This window comes from Bos indicus x Bos taurus, chromosome 14, assembly GCF_003369695.1.
Source record: "Bos indicus x Bos taurus breed Angus x Brahman F1 hybrid chromosome 14, Bos_hybrid_MaternalHap_v2.0, whole genome shotgun sequence".
NCBI classification, from domain to species: domain Eukaryota; kingdom Metazoa; phylum Chordata; class Mammalia; order Artiodactyla; family Bovidae; genus Bos; species Bos indicus x Bos taurus.
In genome coordinates, this window is record NC_040089.1 from 73,363,865 (window position 1) to 73,384,515 (window position 20,651).

General features: G+C 38.2%; 1 protein-coding gene across 2 annotated transcripts in view; it reads right to left on the reverse strand.

The window, feature by feature from the left end:
- SLC26A7 (solute carrier family 26 member 7) overlaps nt 1–20,651 on the reverse strand; it is a 167,209-nt gene that overhangs the window by 44,104 nt on the left and 102,454 nt on the right. For both annotated transcript variants that reach the window (XM_027561585.1, XM_027561584.1), the window contains exons 10-13: nt 14,206–14,283; nt 13,139–13,234; nt 3,820–3,926; nt 382–448 (exon numbers count right to left, since the gene is read on the reverse strand). In XM_027561585.1, coding sequence (XP_027417386.1) covers nt 382–448; nt 3,820–3,926; nt 13,139–13,234; nt 14,206–14,283 — 348 coding nt within the window. The remainder of the gene's footprint in view (nt 1–381; nt 449–3,819; nt 3,927–13,138; nt 13,235–14,205; nt 14,284–20,651) is intronic.

Genomic DNA, 20,651 nt, shown 5'->3' on the forward strand with positions numbered 1-20,651 from the left:
GGACAGAGGAGTCTGGTGGGCTAAAGTCCATGAGGTCGCAAAGAGTCAGACACGACTAAGTGATACACACACAAACTAACAGACACATCAAATGGAAAACAGGTTTCCAAATACCCGAACTAATCTGGACCATGATACTACTGTATTTTTATGTGCCATGTTATTCTTTTATTTGAATGCTGATACAAGATTTCTGTTGTTGTTCTACTGATTTGTTGCATGTTGACTGCCATATATGTAGTGGTTAGATATACTTTTAAAAGTTCAAACTAATCAAAAACAGAATTATCATTGTAAAATTAGTAACTTATCTGCTTCTTATACCTTGAAACTATCTGACCTACAAAAATTATTAATTACACAAAGGAAAAGGAAACTTACATCATCCATTTCTGTCTTCACTTTAAACTCCATCTCTTTCATATTTTTTGTACTCAGAGTCTTTGCTCTAGAATGAAAGCATATATAAAATATATAATTTCCAAGTTACTACATTAACCACAACAAACTAAAAAGGATGAGTCACTTTATTATAACAATTAGAAAGTATCCAGAGTGGTTTCCATGCTACATCCCAACTGTTCATAAGACACTGGTAAATGTGTATCTCTGTGGGATCCTCAGAAATAAAGTAACAGCTGCTGCTGCTGCTGCTGCTAAGTTGCTTCAGTCGTGTCCGACTCTGTGCAATCCCATAGACGGCAGCCCACCAGGCTCCCCCATCCCTGGGATTGTCCAGGCAAGAACACTGGAGTGGGTTGCCATTTCCTTCTCCAATTCATGAAAGTGAAAAGGGAAAGTGAAGTCGCTCAGTCGTGTCCGACTCTTGCGACCCCATGGACTGCAGCCTACCAGGCTCCTCTGTCCATGGGATTTTCCAGGCAAGAGTACTGAAGTAGGGTGCCATTGCCTTCTCCAAAAATAACAGCACAGACATCTAAACTGAGATTTTTAAAATGTAATTTATCTCACCTGGACTCCCAGCTATCATATCTTTAAGGCATAGGAGGTAAATTGACAAAAAAGAGTGAGGAATAAGGGAAAAGGCTAGGAAGCATATGGTTTTTCAGAAATCTTATGTAAAATACAGGAAGTAAAAAGGGAATCAATAACAAGATAGGATCAGATAACAATGTGCATATATATATATATATATATATATATATATATATGTATATATATATATATATGGGGGGGGTAGAGAGAGACTCTATAAGGAGTTCATGATCTGAGCCACAGTCAGCTCCCAGTCTTGTTTTTGCTGACAGTATAGAGCTTCTCCATCTTCAGCTGCAAAGAATATAATCAATCTGATTTTGGTATTGCCCATCTGGTGATATCCATGTGTAGAATCATCTCTTGTGTTGTTAGAAGAGGGTGTTTGCTATGACCAATGCATTCTCTTGGCAAAACTCTGTTAGCCTTTGCCCTGCTTCATTTTGTACTCCAAAGCCAAACTTGCCTGTTACTCCAGGTGTTTCTTGACTTCCTACTTTTGCATTCCAGTCCCTTATGATGAAAGGACATCTCTTTTGGTATTAGGTCTCCTACATCTTCATAGAACTGTTCAACTTCAGCTTCTTCGGCACTGGTTGTTGGGGCATAGACTTGGATTACTATGATATTCAATGGTTTGCCTTGGAAACAAACAGAGATCATTCTGTAATTTTTGAGATTGCACCCAAGTACTGAATTTCAGACTCTTTTGTTGACTATGAGGGCTACTCCATTTCTCCTAAGGGATTCTTCCCAGCAGTAGTAGATATAATGGTCATCTGAATTAAAATCGCCCATTTCAGTCCATTTTAGTTCACAGATTCCTAAAATGTCAATGTTCACTTTTGCCTTCTCTTGTTTGACCACTTCCAATTTGCCTTGATTCATGGACATACATTCCAGGTTCCTATGCTACATTGCTCTTTACAGCATCAGACTTTACTTCCATCACCAGTCACATCCACAATCGGGCATTGTTTTCACTTTGGCTTCGTCTCTTCATTCTTTTTGGAGTTATTTCTCCACTCTTTTCCAGTAGCATATTAGGCATCTACTGACCTGGAGAGTTCATCTTTCACTGTCATATCTTTTTGCCTTTTCATACTGTTCATGGGGTTCTCAAGGCAAGAATATGGAAGTGGTTTGCCATTCTCTTCTCCAGTGGACCACATTTTGTCAGAACTCTTCACTATGACTCATCCGTCTTGTATGCAGGTCAAGAAGCAACAGTTAGAACTGGACATGGAACAAAGGACTGGCTCCAAATTGGGAAAGGAGTACACCAAGGCTGCATATTGTCATCCTGCTTATTTAACTTATATGCAGAGTACGTCATGTGAAATGTCGGGCTGGATGAAGCAAAAGCTGGAATCAAGATTGCCAGGAGAAACATCAATAATCTCAGATATACAGATAACACCACCATTATGGCAGAAAGTGAAGAGGAACTAAAGAGCCTCTTGATGAAGTGAAAGAGGAGAGTGAAAAAGTTGACTTAAAACTCAACATTCAAAAAACTAAGATCATGGCACCTGGTCCCATCACTTCATGGCAAATAGATGGGGAAACAATGGAAACCATAAAAGACTTTCTTTTATTGGGCTCCAAAATCACTGTAGATGGTGACTACAGCCATGAAATTAAAAGATGCTTACTCCTTGGAAGAAAAGTTATGACCAACCTAGACAGCATATTAAAAAGCAGAGACATTACTTTTCTGACAAAGGTCCATCTAGTCAAAGCTATGGTTTTTCCAGTAGTCATGTGTAGATGTGAGAGTTGGACCATAAAGAAAGCTGAGTGCTGAAGAATTGATGCTTTTGCACTGTGGTGTTGGAGAAGACTCTTGAGAGTCCCTTGGACTGCAAGGAGATCCAACCAGTCCATCCTAAAGGAAATCAGTCCTGAATATTCTTTGGAAAGACTAATGCTGAAGCTGAAACTCCAATATTTTGTCCACCTGATGCAAAGAACTGACTCATTTGAAAAGACCCTGATGCTGGGAAAGATTGAAGGAAGAGAAAAAGGGGACAAGAGAGGATGAGATGTTTGGATGGCATCACTGACTCAATGGACATGCATTTGAGTAAACTCCGAGAGATGGTGATGGACAGGGAGACCTGGCATGCTGGATTCCATGGGGCTGCAAAGAGTCAGACGTCACTGAGTGACTGAACTGATCTGAACTGATAGACTCTATAAAGATTGAATCTATAGAGATAAAACTTTAATTTTTAAGAATATATTATTTTACAAAGAATTTCAAAAGAAGGATGAGATGTGAGTAGAAGCTTTATCAAATGGTGAACATTGAGAAAACAGAAAAATAATCAAAATATGGAAGGGCTTTATAGATGTTTAGTAAAAAACAAAAAGAATGTACTTTTTAATAAGCTATGTAGAAAAAGTAGGTAAATTAATACAACTTCGGAAAAGTTAAATTTATTGAGGTTATTTAACTTTTCAAATGATTACATTGCTATATGGTTTGTGTCTCATTAGATACTATAAACATTCCCTTAATAAAAAAAAAAAGTAACTCTAATGCAGTATATGGCAATGATGCTAATTTATTCACTTTAATAGATTTTATATATTCTATTTTATAGCTATAACAAAATACTTCTCCTCCATTAAGGCCATTTCTTCTCCATTAAGACCAACATTGTTATATATCACATGTAGATAAAAATATTCTCTTTCTAGCTCTAAATCTAAAAACATGAGATTATAATACTATCTATTCCACAGAAATAAAAGTACCTGACAACACCATATATTTGCTGCTGTGTCAGAATATACAGCATTTAAATAATATCTTACCTTGGGAAGCGACCAATCACGATAGCTGTGGTACACACAACACCAAACAGCAGCCCAACATTGGCAGCAAAACATATTGTGAATATGTATGTGCTGACCCATATGCCCTGAAAGAGAACAGGAGACAGGATACATGCATCCTTTGGTATGCTCATCTTTCTCCCGATTGCTAAGTTCCTCACAGTCTTGTTCTACAACATTCCTGTGATGAAATCTCTCAGCGAGAATAGAGGACTACGTGGATGTGGAGTACATCTCTCTCCACAAATGTATCAGGAATACATCTTCAGATGTAGAAGATCTCGCAGAACACGAGCTGAGTACTGGCAGGAGTCCCTAACCAGGACCAGGAAAAGAATACACAGATCCACACAAAACAAGGACAGGGAATCCTGGTGAGCAGAAGTCCACGGGGTCACAAAGAGTTGGATACAACTTAGTGACTGAACAAGGACAGAAGAAGAAGAGAGAAAGAAAGGGCCTGAGAAAGAATTCTGTAGCAATTATAGTTGAAAACTTCTCCAACATGGGAAAGGAAATGGCCAAACAAGTTTAAGAAGCACAGAGAGTTTCACATAAAGATAAACTCAAGGAGAAACACATCGAGACACTTATTAATCAAACTAACAGAAATTATACCCAAAGAAAAAAAATACTAAAAGCATCAAGGGGAAAAGCAACAGGTAAAATAAAGAGAAATCATATAAGGTTAATAGCTGATCTCTCAGCAGAAACTCTGTAGGCCAGAAAGTAGTGGCAGGATTAGACCTAAAGTTACGAAAGGAAAAAACTTACAATCAAGATTTCTCTACCTAGCAAGGATTGCATTCAGATTTGAGGCAGAAACCTAAAGTTTTACAGACAAGCAAAAGTCAACAGGATTCAACACCACCAAATCAGCTACACAACAAATGCTAAAGGGACTTCTAAAGGCAGGAAACACAAGAGAAGGAAAAGACCTACAAAAATAAACTCAAAACAATTAAGAACACGCCCAAAGAAACATATATACCAATAATTACTTTAAATGTAAATGGATTAAATGCCTCAACCAAAAAACACAGACTGGCTGAATGAATACAGAAACAAGACCCCTATAGATGCTCTCTATAAGAGACCCACTTCAGACCTATGGGCACATACAGATTGAAAGTAAGAGCATAGAAAATGGTATTCCAGGCAAATGGAAATCAAAAGAAAGCCAGAGTAGCAATTTGCATATCAGACAAATAGACCTTAAAATAAAAAACAATACAAGAGGTAAGGAAGGATGATACATAACAATCAAGCTATCAATCCAAGAAGAAAATAGAACAATTGTAAATATTCACGCACCCAACATAGGAGCACCTCAATACATAAGGCAAACATTAACAGACATAAAAGGGAAATCAATAGTAACACAATAATAGTAGGGGATTTTCCACCAATGGACAGATCATCCGGGCAGAAAATTAATAAGGAAACACAAGCTGAAAATTACACATTAGATCAGATGAACCTGATGGATATCTTCAGAGCATTCCATCCAATGCAGAAGAATACACTTTCTTCTCAAGTGCACATGGAACATTCTCAGGATAGGCCACATCTTGGGTCACATATCAAGCTTTACTAAATTTAAGAAAATTGAAATTGTAACAGGTATCTTCTCTGACCACAATGCTATAACAGTTGATATTAATAATAGGAAAGAAACTGTAAAAAAACATACACATGGAGATTTAAACAATATACTTCTTAATAGCCAAAAGGTTACTAAAAAGATTTCTTAAATATCTATAGACGAATGACACTGAAAACCAAAACCTATTGGGAAGTTCTAAGAGGGAAGTATATAGCAATGCAATCCTATCTCAAGAAGTAGGAAAAAATATCAAATAGACAACCTAATGCAACTGGGAAAAGAACAAAAAACAAACAAAAAACACAGAAAGTAAGTAGAAGTAAATAAATCATAAAGATGAAAAGAGAAATAAATAAAAAAGAAATGAAAGAAAAAATGCCAAAGATCAATAAAACTAAAAACTGGTTCTTTGAGAAGAAAAACAAAATCCATAACACATTAGACAGACTCATCAAGATAAAAAGAAGGAAGACTCAAATGAACAAAATTAAAAATGAAAATGAGAGATTGCAACAGGCAATACAGAAATACAAAGGATCATAAGAGACTACTACGAGCAACTATATGCCAATAAAATGGACAACCTGGAAAAAAATGGACAAATTCTTAGAAAATTACAATCTCTAAGACTGAACAAGGAATAAACAGAAATACAAACGTATCAATCTCAAGCATGGAAATCGAAATTGTGATAAAAAAAGACATCTCCCAAAAAACAAAACCCAGGGCCACATGGCTTCACAGGTGAATTCTATCAAACGTTTAGAGAAGAGTTAATGCTGTTCCTTCTTAAATTCTTCCAAAAAATTGCAGAGGAAGGAACACTAATGAACTCATTTTAGAAGGCCACCATTACCCTGATGCCAAAACTGGAAAAGACATCACAAAAAAGGAAAATTACAGGTCAATATCAAAGATGAACATAGATGAAAAATTTCTGAACAAAATTCCAGCAAACAGAATCCAATGACACATTAAAAACATCATGCACCATGATTAATTAGGGTTTAATCCTATGGATACTTCAATACATGCAAATCAATCAATGTTACACACCATATTAACAAATTGAAACATAAAAATCACACGATATTCTGACAGATGCAGAAGAAGCTTTTTACAATATTCAGCACCCATTTGTGATAACAGTTCTTCAGAAAATGGGCATAGATGGAACCTATGTCAACCTAATAAAGCCCATATATGAGAAACCCACAGCAAATATTATTCTCAATGGTGAAAAGCTGAAAGCATTTTCTCTAAGATCAGGCACAAGTCAAGAGTGCCCACTGTCACCATTATTTTTCAATATAGCTTTGGAAGTCCTAGCCATGGCAATCAGAGAAGAAAAAGAAATAAAAGGAATCTAGATGAAAAAAGAAGTAAAACTCTCACTGTTTACAGATGACATGGTACTATACATAGCAAACCCTAAAGACCCTATCAGAAAATTACTAGAGGTTATCAATGAATTTAATAAAGTCACAGGATACAAAATCAATACACAGAAATCCCTTGCATTCCTATATACGAACAATGATAAATCAGAAAGAAAAATTAAGGAATCAATTCCATTCACTATTGCAACACATAAAATAAAAGACCAAGGAATATACCTATCTAAGGAGACAAAAGACCTGTATGCAGAAAATTAAGACACTGGTGAAAAAAAAATCAGAGATGACACAAACGGATGGAGAGATATACCATGTTCTTAGACTGGGAGAATAAATATTGTGAAAATGACTATACTAACCAAAGTAATTTAGATTCAATGCAAACTCTACCAAATTAACATTGACATTTTTCACAGCACTAGAACAATAACATTTACAATTTCTGTGGAAACATAGAAAGACTCCAAAGAGCCAAAGCAATCTTGAGGAAGAACAATGGAGCTAAAGGAATCAATTCTCCTGACATTAGACTGTACTCTACAGCTATAGTGATCAAGACAAGATGGTACTCACATGTCCGAACACCTCTCAGAATCCTTCTCTCTGTCATACATCTTGGCTGAGCAATGCGTGTGCCACCAGGAAACACCAGGAAGGAGTCAGAATGATTGGCCAAAGACAACCTGGAAAGTAATACTATCACCATAAAACCTAAGACTGTGAGACATGTGGCAGAGCAGTTCTCCTGGATTCCTTTACCCTACTGCTCTCCACTCAGGCATCCCTTCCTAATAAAATCCCTTGCATTGTCAGAGAAAATGAATAAATAAAAGAGGAAGATACTGACACAAAAACAGAAATATAGACCAGTGGAGAAATGACAGCCTCTTCCAGAAGTCATGCTGGGAATACTGGACAATACTGCTGCTGCTGCTGCTGCTAAATCACTTCAGTCGTGTCCGACTCTGTGCGACCCCATAGACAGCAGCCCACCAGGCCCCGCCGTCCCTGGGATTCTCCAGGCAAGAACACTGGAGTGGGTTGCCATTTCCTTCTCCAATGCATGAAAGTGAAAGTGAATTCGCTCAGTCGTGTCCAATTCTTAGCGACCCCATGGACTGCAGCCTACCAGGCTCCTCCATCCATGGGCTTTTCCAGGCAAGAGTACTGGAGTGGGTTGCCATTGCCTTCTCTGACTGGACAAGTGTAAGTACATGTAAAACAACGAAGTTGGAACACTTCCTAATACTGTACACAAAAATAAACTCAAAATACATTAAAGACCTAAATGTAAGACCAAAAATCTATACAACTCTTAGAGGAAAACATAGGCAGAACACTCTTCGACATAAATCACAGCAAGATCCTCTTTGAACCACTTCCTAAAGTAATGAAAACAAAAATAAACACAAACAAATGGGACTAATTTAACTCAAAAGCCTTTGCACAGCAAAGGAAATCATAAACAAGATGAAAAGACAATCCTCAGAATTGGAGAAAATAGTTGGAAATGAAATAGCTGACAAAGGATTAATCTCCAAAACATATAAGCAGCTCATGCAGCAAGCTCAATATCAGAGAAACAAAAATCCAATCTAAAAATGGGCAGAAGACCTAAACAGACATTTCTCTGAAAAAGACATACAGCTGGCCAGCAAACACAGGGAAAAAAAATGCTCAACATCACTCATTATTAGAGAAATGCAAACCAAAAGTACAATGAGGTATTACCTTACACTAGTTAAAAATGCCATCATAAAAAATCTGCAAAAAATAAATGTTGGAGAGGATGTGGAAAAAAGGCAAACTTCTTTCATTGTTAGTGGGAAAGTAAATTGATACGGCCACTATGGAGACCATTATGAAGATTTTTTTACAAACTAAGAATAAAAATATTACAAGACCCAGATATTCCACTACTGGGCATATACCCTGAGAAAACCATAATTCAAAATGGCTCATGTACCCCAGTAGTCATTGCAGCAGAATTTACAACAGCTAGGACATGGAAACAATCTGTCCATCAACAGATAAATGGATAAAGATGTTTCAGTACAATGGAATATTACTTAACCATAAAAAGGAACAAATCTGAGTCAGCTCTAGTGAGGTGGATGAACCTACAGCCTGTTAAACAGAGTGAAGTAAGTCAGAAAGAAAGAAACAAATATCAGATATTAATGCATATACATGGGATCTGAAAAAACTATAAATTATTAGCCTATTTGCAGGGCATGAATAGAGATACAGACATAGAGAAGAGGCTTGGGGACAAAGAGTCCACAAGGAGAAGGAGAGGGTCAAGGAGAGGGTGGGATGAACTGAGACAGTAGCATTGAAACATTATATACATTAATATATGCAAAATAGATATCTAGTGGGAAGTTGCTGTATAACACAGGAAGCTCACACTTGTGCCCTGTGACAACCAGGGGTGGTGGGATGGGTTGGAGAGTGGGAGGAAGGTTCAAGAAAGAGGGGACATATGTACCCTTATAGCTGATTCACATTGTTGTATGGCAGAAAGCAACACAGCATTCTAAAGCAATGATCCTCCAATTAAAAATAAATTGTAGATATTTTTTAAATTTTATTTTATTTTTAAACTTTACAATATTGTATTGGTTCTGCCATATATCGAAATGAATCCACCACAGGCATACATGTGTTCCCCATCCTGAACCCTCCTCCCTCCTCCCTCCCCATACCATCCCTCTGGGTCATCCCAGTGCATATTTTTATAAATTAAATTATATAAATGTGTGTGTGTGTGTGTGTTAGTCACTCAGTCGTGTCCAACTCTTTGCAACTCCATGGACTGTAGCCCGCCAGGCTTCTATGTCCATGGGATTCTCCCAAGGCAAGAATACTGGAGTGGATTGCCATTCCCTTCTCCTGCAGATCTTCCAGACCCAGGGATCAAATCCTGGTCTCCTGCATCATAGGCAGATTCTTTACCATTTGAGCTACAGGGAGGCATATATATATACATATATATATATATATATATGTATATATACACACATACATACATATATACACACACCACATAACCGACCCATTTCACTACAGGGTAATTACCTGAGAGAAATAAAAATATATGTTCACACACACACACACAAAGTCCAGAAACAAATCCACACTCCACCAGACTCCCTGTGGCAGAAGTTAATGGAAAGGCAAAGTGAAAAAGTGCAGTCTTTTATATAGAGATGCTGCCAACTGCTAATTCAATCCTCAAAAACACTCTATTTAAAATCTGCAAATTGTTGGTTGATGTGTTTGATTCAAAAGTATGCCATAATTTTCCACTATTTTCTCATTTAATGTAATAATATTACAAATAAAACTGTGAATATTTTTGGTCATTTTCAATAGCATTCTCTTTTCTAGGATTGCTATAAAAAGAATTAAGGTAGCTTACTACTAATGATGCATAAGGCTCTCTTTTATTTATTAGGGTATAGTTGGTTTACAATGTTGTGTTAGTTTCTGCTGTATCACAAACTGAATCAGCCCGTAAGTATACATTATTTTGCCAATAAAGTTCCATCTAGTCACAGCTATGGTTTTCCCAGTAGTCATGTATGGATGTGAGAGTTGGACTATAAAGAAAGCTGAGTGCCGAAGAATTGATGCTTTTGAACTGTGGTGTTAGAGAAGACTCTTGAGAGTCCCTTGGACTGCAAGGAGATCCAACCAGTCCATCCTAAAAGAAATCAGTCCTGAATATTCATTGGAAGGACTGATGCTGAAGCTGAAACTCCAGTACTTTGTCCACCTGATGCGAAGAACTGACCCATTGGAAAAGACCCTGATGCTGGGAAAGATTGTAGGTGGGAGGAGAAGGGGATGACATAGGATGAGATGGTTGGATGGCATCACTGACTCAATGGATATGAGTTTGAGTAAGCTCTGGGAGTTGGTGATGGACAGGGAGGCCTGGCATGCTGCTGTCCATGAGATCGCAGAGTCGGACACGACTGAGCGACAGAACTGAACTAAACTGAACTTTTACATATATCCCCACCCTCTGGGATCTCCATCCCACCCATCCAGATCACCACAGTGCCCTGAGCTGAGCACCCTGAGCTACACAGCAGGTTCCCACTTGGCTTTCCGCCTTACACACAGTAGGGTATCTATGTCAGTCTCACAACCCATCCGACCTCATCGTCTGCCCCATTGTGTTCACATGTCCAGTCTCTGCTTCTGCATCTCTGTTCCTGCCCTGAAGATAAGTTGATCTGCACCATTTTTCTACATTCCACATATATACATTATTCTATGATATTTGGTTTTCTCTTTCTGCATATTTCACTCCTTATGACAGTCTCTAGGTCAATCCATATCTCTACAAATGACGCAGTTTTGTTCTTTTTTATAGCTGAATGATATAGCATTGCATATATATATATATATATATATATATATATATATATACATATAAATAGTTTTTCATTTGCTAAGTCATGTCCAACTCCGTGACCCCATGGATGGCAGCATGCCAAGCTTCCCTATCCTTCACTATCTCCCTGAGTTTACTCAAACTCATGTTAGTTTGAGTTAGTGATGCCATCTCATCCTCTGACACTTCCTTGACATCTCTCCCCTTCCATTATGATAATGTCCTCCCCCTTATGTGATTAATAAGTTTCTTATGACCTTTATCATGGGATTATCAATAGCTTCTTAAATAACTTTGCATCCTCTCAGTTTTTCTATTTCCATGTGCCACTTCATATATATCACCTTAAAAAAGTCCCGTTCCTTCATCAGCCTGGTTAATTTTGGCCTCTTGGACGGCCTATAAAATACTATTCCTTTAAGTCTCAGTTCACATTTCGGCTCTGCTGTAACTCTTCTGTATTAACCCAGTCAAAATTAAATGTTTCAGCTTCCACTCCTCTCCAGTGCCAAGTTCTTACTTTCACTTCCGTTATGTTGTATCGTGCCCCACATAACAGTTACTGTGTCTGTGTCTGCTTGCTGCACAGATATTAGTGTCTGAAGAGGATAAGTACTTCTTTATTCATCTCTGCATTTCCACATAACACCTAGTATTGTACCTTGGTAGAAGCTCAGTAATATTGAGATTTAAAAGGAGTATTATTAAATTAGGCACCAGCATAAATAATCCTCCAAAGTCTCTCAGAGTAAAGAACTTGAAGGAGGAGTACATAGATAATTGCATATGATATGATACATATGATACATACAATAATATGTACATATGTACATATGATAAATGCCATAATAGAGCTAAGCAGAGTCTACTCATGAAATAGTTCATCCATTTGTGTGAGGGAGAAAATACCGAATGTTCTCACATTGACACATTTCTCTAAAACAAGCATAATAAAAACTGATGCTAGTAGAATCCATATTTTATAGTATAATTTAATCTGTTCCTTTATGTTATGTTGTTGGCCACTCAGTCGTGTCTGACTCTTTGCAGCCCGATGATGGACTGTAGCCCACCAGGCTCCTTTGCCCATGGAAATCTCCAGGCCAGAATACTGGAGTGGGTTGCCTTTCCCTTCTCCAGGGGATCTTCCTAACCCAGGGATCGAATTCTGGTCTCTCACATCGCAGGCAGCTTCTTTACCACCTGAGCTGCCAGAAAAGTCTGTTCCTAGCAATATATTATTAACATAACATTCTTCTCAACGTAACTCATTTAAAAAAACAAATCATTTTTTTTTTAAACAAAGTATTTAGAATGAATATGGTCACCATTTGGAGAAGGAAATGGCGACCCACTCTAGTATTCTTGGCTGGGAAATCCCATGAACAGAAGAGCCTAGGGAGCTATGGTCCATGGGACTGTAAAGACTTGGACATGACTAAGCAACTCAGCACATGGTCACTATTAATATGTTTATCCTATGTCAATGAAGCATCTGTTTCTTGGAAATTAATGCTGGCTTTCCATATATGTTATATATAGTCACATTTCTACTAGCTGTTTCTTGATGATCTTAACTTCTATAATCAATTTATAATGGAAATTGGGAATTCACAAACCATTCAAGTGATAACATTTTTTAAAAAGTTCTTAAACAGCACATCAATCAAAACTTGATATAATTCCATTTCTGTTCTTATAAAAACATTTTACATTTTTATGTCTTAAGACTTTGAAAAAAATTATAGTTTGTAAATAAGTAAAAACTGTTTGTAAAATGTAAGTCTCAAATGGCTAAAACTATCTTCTGCAAATGAAACTATTAAAGCTTATTTTGTAACATGTGTTTAAGCCAAGAGAGCAATTTTAGGTCAAACTTCTACTTACCCAGTCAATTTTATCCACATTCCAATATCTTTTTAAATCTCGAAACTGTATTAGCATTCCCTTTAGTCCCACAACAATAATACTCGCAAGAACACACTACAAATAAAAAACAAGCTGATGAAGATGCAAGATAAATATTTTAATCTAAATTTAAAAGAATCAAGGTATTTTATGTCATTGTTTTTTAAATACTTACTAGAGAAAATTTATCATCATTTAGAAGATTAAAGTAATATTCATTTTGTTTAGAACTAACTTATTATTGTACTTTAAGAACATAATATCAATTCTAGAAAAGTCACAGGGTAAATGTTATTCCATTCTCAAAAAAAGGAGGAAATAAAAAGAAAAGTAGTGAATTATAAGGGTGAATGTGATAAGACTGAATGTCCTCTTAATTTTATAATAATTATTCATTGCCATTTGTTTGCAATTTATTGCAAACATTCAGTATACCATGTATTTCTTTAATCATCTTGAGTATAAATTCTCTGGTTGCATCAGAATATATTTATAAGTCTCTTGAGAAATAAACTTGATTATTGGAAGATCCTCTCATGAAAATGATTTATTCTTATTACATGAATGAAGAATTAGAACAAGAACTCTCTCTGGATCCCTGAGGACCAGTATCTTGCTGTAGTGCCCCAGGCTTGTGAAAAGCAAGGCAGATACCCATACTAATGTTCTGAGTCACTTTGTATAAAGATGTATCAAGGGTGGCAAGAAATATTTTGTTCCCTACTCTCTTGCCCAGCACGCATTTTCTAAGAGTCTAAATTTTATAAAATTCTTCCAAAGTCTATTTATTATAACAGAGATTGCTTAGTTCTACCTTCCAACTGAATACAGAATAAATCTAATTAAATGAGAACAGCCATGGTACTCTCCCATACCTTACCCATCAGTGTGGGCTCTTTCTACCTCTCCTCTATACAACCATTACTTATGTCACATACCTTTTCAGATTTAGGATCATTGAGGCTGTTCTTCAAAGAAATGTTTAAAATGGAATGATTCTCATTAATGTTAAAATTTAAAATTAAATAATAAAAAGTATTACTTACCATGGGCAGCCAGTAAAGCAAAGGCCCTATTGTATAGATGACTATCAGGACAAAAATGCAAGATATTAGACAAGCCACCTGTAAAATACAAGACCGGCAGAAAAAGAAATCCTTGAATTTTTTTGTTATTCCTAAGTTATAGGGGGAGAAAGATAATTCTTAGTTCTTCCTGATAAAAAGAAACAAAATGTTGGTACGTGATTGTTAAGTTATATAGACTGTTGTTATCTGTATTTTGTAGTTGAAGGAACCCAAACGTGACAGCTGACAAACTAGTATGATCAAATTAAGTCAGCAATGCGAGAAAAGCAATTCTACACAAAGAAATAGGACACCATCGACTATTATCACACACCACAATTTTTTGTTGTTTGTTTAATGGTGAAAATGACACTTCAATTGTACTTAAGACTACTGTTGTTCAGCCTGACCTCCCTTCTCATTTCTTAGTTATGTGGGTAATAACTGAGTACACACAGCTTTAGAGGTTTTCTGGGCTGATGACAAATTTCCATGGAAGCCTTTGTGCTCTTCTTAGGAGTCTTTCATTACTATGAAACAGGTATATGGGATTATGGAAGCAGTCTCTGCAGTGAAACAAACTTAATTTTATTAACCTTAAAAAATCATTAGTATTGTGTTTTAACCAACTCAATATGTTGACAAAAGGCAATTCAAAACAGCTCACTTCTAACTAAGCTCCACTGATGGAGAACCAGTTTCACATAAACAAATGTTCATGTCTTAATAGAAACATTTAGCCAATCTGTCAGCCTACTAAGAGAAAAGAGGCTTTCACAGGACCAAAAAAATACCTAAAATATCCTTATGGAGGAATCAAATGAAATGGAAGCCTATTGGAGTGGTTAAAAATAAATATATAGACAAATAATCAATAGTAAGGTCTCAGAGCAACTTGAGTTCTCAGACACTGCTAGTGGGACTTAAGATATGGTGCAGCCACTTCCAAAAAAAGTTTGCAGTTTCTCATGAAGTACTGTCTGACCTAAAACTACCTAAGAGAAATGAAAAGATATGCCTATCAAAGTACATGTAAATATTTATAACAGCTTTATTCCTAAACACCAAAAATATAAGAATTAAATTGTTTACCAATTGGTGAACAGATAAATTCTGGTATATCACTACAATAGAATACTACTCAATAATAAAGAGAATAGACTATTGACACATGTAACAGCATGATGAAACTCAAAATCATAAAACAGAAAGAAACTGATACAAGCTCCTTCCATATTTAGTGGAACTCCTCTACAGCATTCAGTTCAGTTCAGTTCAGTCACTCAGTTGTGTCTGATTCTTTGCAACCCCATGAACCACGCACACCAGGCCTCCCTGTCCATCACCTACTCCTGAAGTTTACCCAAACTCATGTCCATTGAGTCGGTGATGCCGACTGTTTGTCTCACTGTTTCCACTGTTTCCCCATCTATTTCCCATGAAGTGATGGGACCAGATGCCATGATCTTAGTTTTCTGAATGTTGAGCTTTAAGCCAACTTTTTCCACTTTCACTTTCATCAAGAGGCTCTTTAGTTCTTCGCTTTCTGCCATAAGGGTGGTGTCATCTGCATATCTGAGGTTATTGATACTTCTCCCGGCAATCTTGATTCCAGCTTCTGCTTAATCCAGCCCAGCATTTCACATGATGTACTCTGTATATAAGTGAAGCAAGGAGGTTGACAATATGCAGCCTTGATATACTCCTTTCCCGATTTGGAACCAGTCTGTTGTTCCATGTCCAGTTCTAACTGTTGCTTGCTGATCTGCAAACAGATTTCTCAGAAGGCAGGTCAGGTGGTCTGGTAGTCCCATCTCTTTCAGAATCTTCCACACTTAGTTGTGATCAACACAGTCAAAGGCTTAGGCGTAGTCAAAAAAGAAGAAGTAGATGTTCTTTTGGAACTCTCTTGCTTTTTCGATGATCCAGCAGATGACAGCAATTTGATTTCTGGTTCCTCTGCCTTTTCTAAATCCAGCTTGAACTTCTGTAAGTTCATGGTTCACGAACTATTGAAGCCTGGCTTGGAGAATTTTGAGCATGACTTCACTAGCATGTGAGATGAGTGCAATTGTGCAGTAGTTTGAGCATTCTTTGGCATTGCCTTTCTTAGGGACTGGAATGAAAACTGACCTTTTCTAGCCCTGTGGCCACTGCTGAGTTTTCCAAATTTGCAGGCATATTGAGCGCAGCACTTTCACAGCATCATCTTTCAGTTCAGTTCAGTTCAGTCGCTCAGTCGTGTCCGACTCTTTGCAACCCCATGAATCGCAGCATGCCAGGCCTCCCTGTCCATCACCAACTCCTGGAGTTCACCCAGACTCACGTCCATCGAGTCAGTGATGCCATCCAGCCATCTCATCCTCTGTCGCCCCCTTCTCCTCCTGCCCCCAATCCCTCCCAGCATCAGAGTCTTTTCCAATGAGTCAACTCTTCGCATGAGGTGGCCAAAGTACTGGAGTTTCAGCTTTAGCATCATTCCTTCCAAAGAAATCCCAGGGCTGATCTCCTTCAGAATGGACTGGTTGGATCTCCTTGCAGTCCAGGGGACTCTCAAGAGTCTTCTCCAACGCCACAGTTCAAAAGCATCAATTCTTCGGTGCTCAGCCTTCTTCACAGTCCAACTCATACATCCATACACGACCACAGGAAAAACCATAGCCTTGACTAGACGGACCTTTGTTGGCAAAGTAATGTCTCTGCTTTTCAATATGCTATCTATGTTGGTCATAACTTTCCTTCCAAGGAGTAAGCATCTTTTAATTTCATGGCTGCAGTCACCATCTGCAGTGATTTTGGAGCCCCAAAAAATAAAGTCTGACACTGTTTCCAATGTTTCCCCATCTATTTGCCATGAAGTGATGGGACCGGATGCCATGATCTTCATTTTCTGAATGTTGAGCTTTAAGCCATCTTTTTCGCTCTCCACTTTCACTTTCATCAAGAGGCTTTTTAGTTCCTCTTCATTTTCTGCCATAAGGGTGGGTCATCTGCATATCTGAGGTTATTGATATTTCTCCCAGCAATCTTGATTACAGCTTGTGGTTCTTCCAATCCAGTGTTTCTCATGATGTACTCTGCATGTAAGTTAAATAAGCAGGGTGACAATACACAGCCTTGATGTACTCCTTTTCCTATTTGAAACCACTCTGTTGTTCCATGTCCAGTTCTAACTGTTGCTTCCTGACCTGCATACAGATTTCTCAAGAGGCAGGTCAGGTGGTCTGGTATTCCCATCTCTTTCAGAATTTTCCACAGTTTATTGTGATCCACACAGTCAAAGGCTTTGGCATAGTCAATAAAGCAGAAATAGATGTTTTTCTGGAACTCTCTTGCTTTTTCCATGAACCAATGGATGTTGGCAATTTGATCTGACAGAATGTGGTCCAATGGAGAAGGGAATGGCAAACCACTTCAGTATTCTTGCCTTGAGAACCCCATGAACAGTATGAAAAGGCAAATGATAGGATACTGAAAGAGGAACTCCCCAGGTCAGTAGGTGCCCAATATGCTACTGGAGATCAGTGGAGAAATAACTCCACTGATTTATGAATGAATGAAGGGATGGAGCCAAAGCAAAAACAATACCCAGCTGTGGATGTGACTGCTGATAGAAGCAAGGTCCGATGCTGTAAAGAACAATACTGCATAGGAACCTGGAATGCCAGGTCCATGAATCAACGCAAAATGGAAGTGGTCAAACAAGAGATGGCAAGAGTGAATGTCGACATTCTAGGAATCAGCAAACTAAAATGGACTGGAATGGGTGAATTTAACTTAGATGACCATTATATCTACTACTGCACTAGGAATCCCTCAGAAGAAATGGAGTAGCCATCATGGTCAACAGAAGAGTCCGAAATGCAGTACTTGGATGCAATCTCAAAAACGACAGAATGATCTCTGTTCGTTTCCAAGGCATCATCTTTAGGCTTTGAAATAGCTCAACTGGAATTCCATCACCTGCACTAGCTTTGTTTGTACTGATGCTTCCTAAAGCCCACTTGACTTCACATTCCAGGATGCCTGGCTCTAGGTGAGTGATCACACCATCATGATTATCTGGGTCATGAAGATCTTTTTTGTACAGTTCTTCTGTGTATTCCTGCCATGTCTTCTTAATATCTTCTGCTCCTGTTAGGTCTATACCATTTCTGTCCTTTATTGAGCTCATCTTTGCATGAAATGTTCCCTTGGTATCTCTAATTTTCTTGAAGAGATCTCTAGTCTTTCCCATTCTATTGTTTTCCTCTATTTCTTTGCATTGATCACTGAGGAAGGCTTTCTTATCTCTCCTTGCTATTCTTTGGAATTCTGCCTTCAATGTATATATCTTTCCTTTTCTCCTTGCTTTTCAGTTCTTTTTTTCTCAGCTATTTGTAAGGCCTCCTCAGACATCCATTTTGCCTTTTTGCATTTCTATTTCCTGGGGATGGTCTTGATCACTGCCTCCTATAAAACATCACAAACCTCCCACCATAGTTCTTCAGGCATTCTGTCTATCAAATCTAATCCCTTAACTCTATTTCTCACTTCCACTCTATAACCGCAAGTGATTTCATTTAGGTCATACCTGAATGGTCTAGTGGTTTCCCCTACTTTCTTTAAGTCTGAATTTGGCAGTAAGGACTTCATAATCTGAGCCACAGTCAGCTCCCAGTCTTGTTTTTGCTGACTGTATAGAGCTTCTCCATCTTTGGCTGCAAAGAATATAATCAATCTGATTTCAGTGCCGACCATCTGGTGATGTCCATGTGTAGAGTCTTCTCTTGTGTTGTTGGAAGAGGGTGTTTTCTATGACCAGTGTGTTCTCTTGGCAGAAGTCTGTTAGCCTTTGCCCTACACATCATGGCTCATAGTTTCATTGAGTTAGACAAGGCTGTATTCCATGTGATCAGTTTGGTTAGTTTTCTGTGATTGTGGTTTTCATTCTGTCTGCCTTCTGATGGATAAGGATAAGAGGCTTATGGAAGCTTCCTGATGGGAGAGACTGACTGAGGGGGGAACTGGGTCTTGTTCTGATGGGCAGGGCCATGGTTCAGTTCAGTTCAGTTGTTCAGTCGTGTCTGACTCTTTGCGACCCCATGAATCGCAGCACGCCAGGCCTCCCTGTCTATCACCAACTCCCAGAGTTCACTCAGACTGAAGTCCATCGAGTCAGTGATGCCATCCAGCCATCTCATCCTCTGTCGTCCCCTTCTCTTCCTACCCCCAATCCCTCCCAGCATCAGAGTCTTTTCCAATGAGTCAACTCTTTGCATGAGGTGGCCAAAGTACTGGAGTTTCAGCTTTAGCATCATTCCTTCCAAAGAAAGGGCCATGGTTAGTAAATCTTTAATCCAATTTTCTGTTGATGGTCATGGCTGTGTTCCCTCCCTGTTTTTGACCTGAGGCCAACCTATGGGTGATTATTTTAATCATACTCAATGACTGGAGAACCCTGCCCCACTGCTTGACTGTAAACTAAAGTGCATTTTTTCAGCTGATGGAGAGATAATTTTTCCCTGCCCACCTGTGAATAGAAGAGATTAATATACCCTTTTTAAAGGCTGGCCATACCTTTGGAGATGTTTTGCAAGACTGAAGACCCTTTCACTTTACTTCCCCACTGCCTCTCCCTCTCTATTCTGCCTTCTGACTTTTCTTCCTCACTGCTTCCTTCTCTCTGATCTATAAAACAAACTGGCATCAAGACCCCAGTAAGATGGTTATTCTGAGGTGCTAGCCTGCCATCTTCTCGGTCTGCAGGCTCCCCACTTAAAGTCTCCTCCCTGTCTCGACACCATGTCTCTCAGGTTCATTGGCCTTTCATGAGGTGAGCAGAGAGAGCTTGGACTCAGTAACACTTGTGCATTTTGTTTGTTTGGGTTTTGAAAACATGGCCTTTGCCATACTGTTTTTAAAAGTAAACTCTCATGATTCAGGTTACATCCTCTACCAGTCTTTTATGGGGAGGCCTCTTGAATCTTAGTTATTTGAATCACTATTCATATACATTTTTAATTTAGGTCATACCTGAATGGTCTAGTGGTGTTTCCTACTTTCTTCAATTTAAGTCTGAATTTGGCAATAAGGAGTTCATGATCTAAGCCACAGTCAGCTCCCAGTCTTGTTTTTCCTGACTATTCAGAGCGTCTTCATCTTTGGTTGCAAAGAATATAATCAATCTGATTTCGGTGTTGACCATCTGGTGATGTCCATGTGTAGAGTCTTCTCTTGTGTTGTTGGAAGAGGGTGTTTTCTATGACCAGTGTGTTCTCTTGGCAAAATTCTATGAGCCTTTGCCCTGTTCCATTCTGTACTCCAAGGCCAAATTTGCCTGTTACTCCAGGTGTTTCTTGACTTCCTACTTTTGCATTCCAGTCCCTTATAATGAAAAGAACATCTTTTTTGGGAGTTAGTTCTAAAAGGTCTTGTAGGTCTTC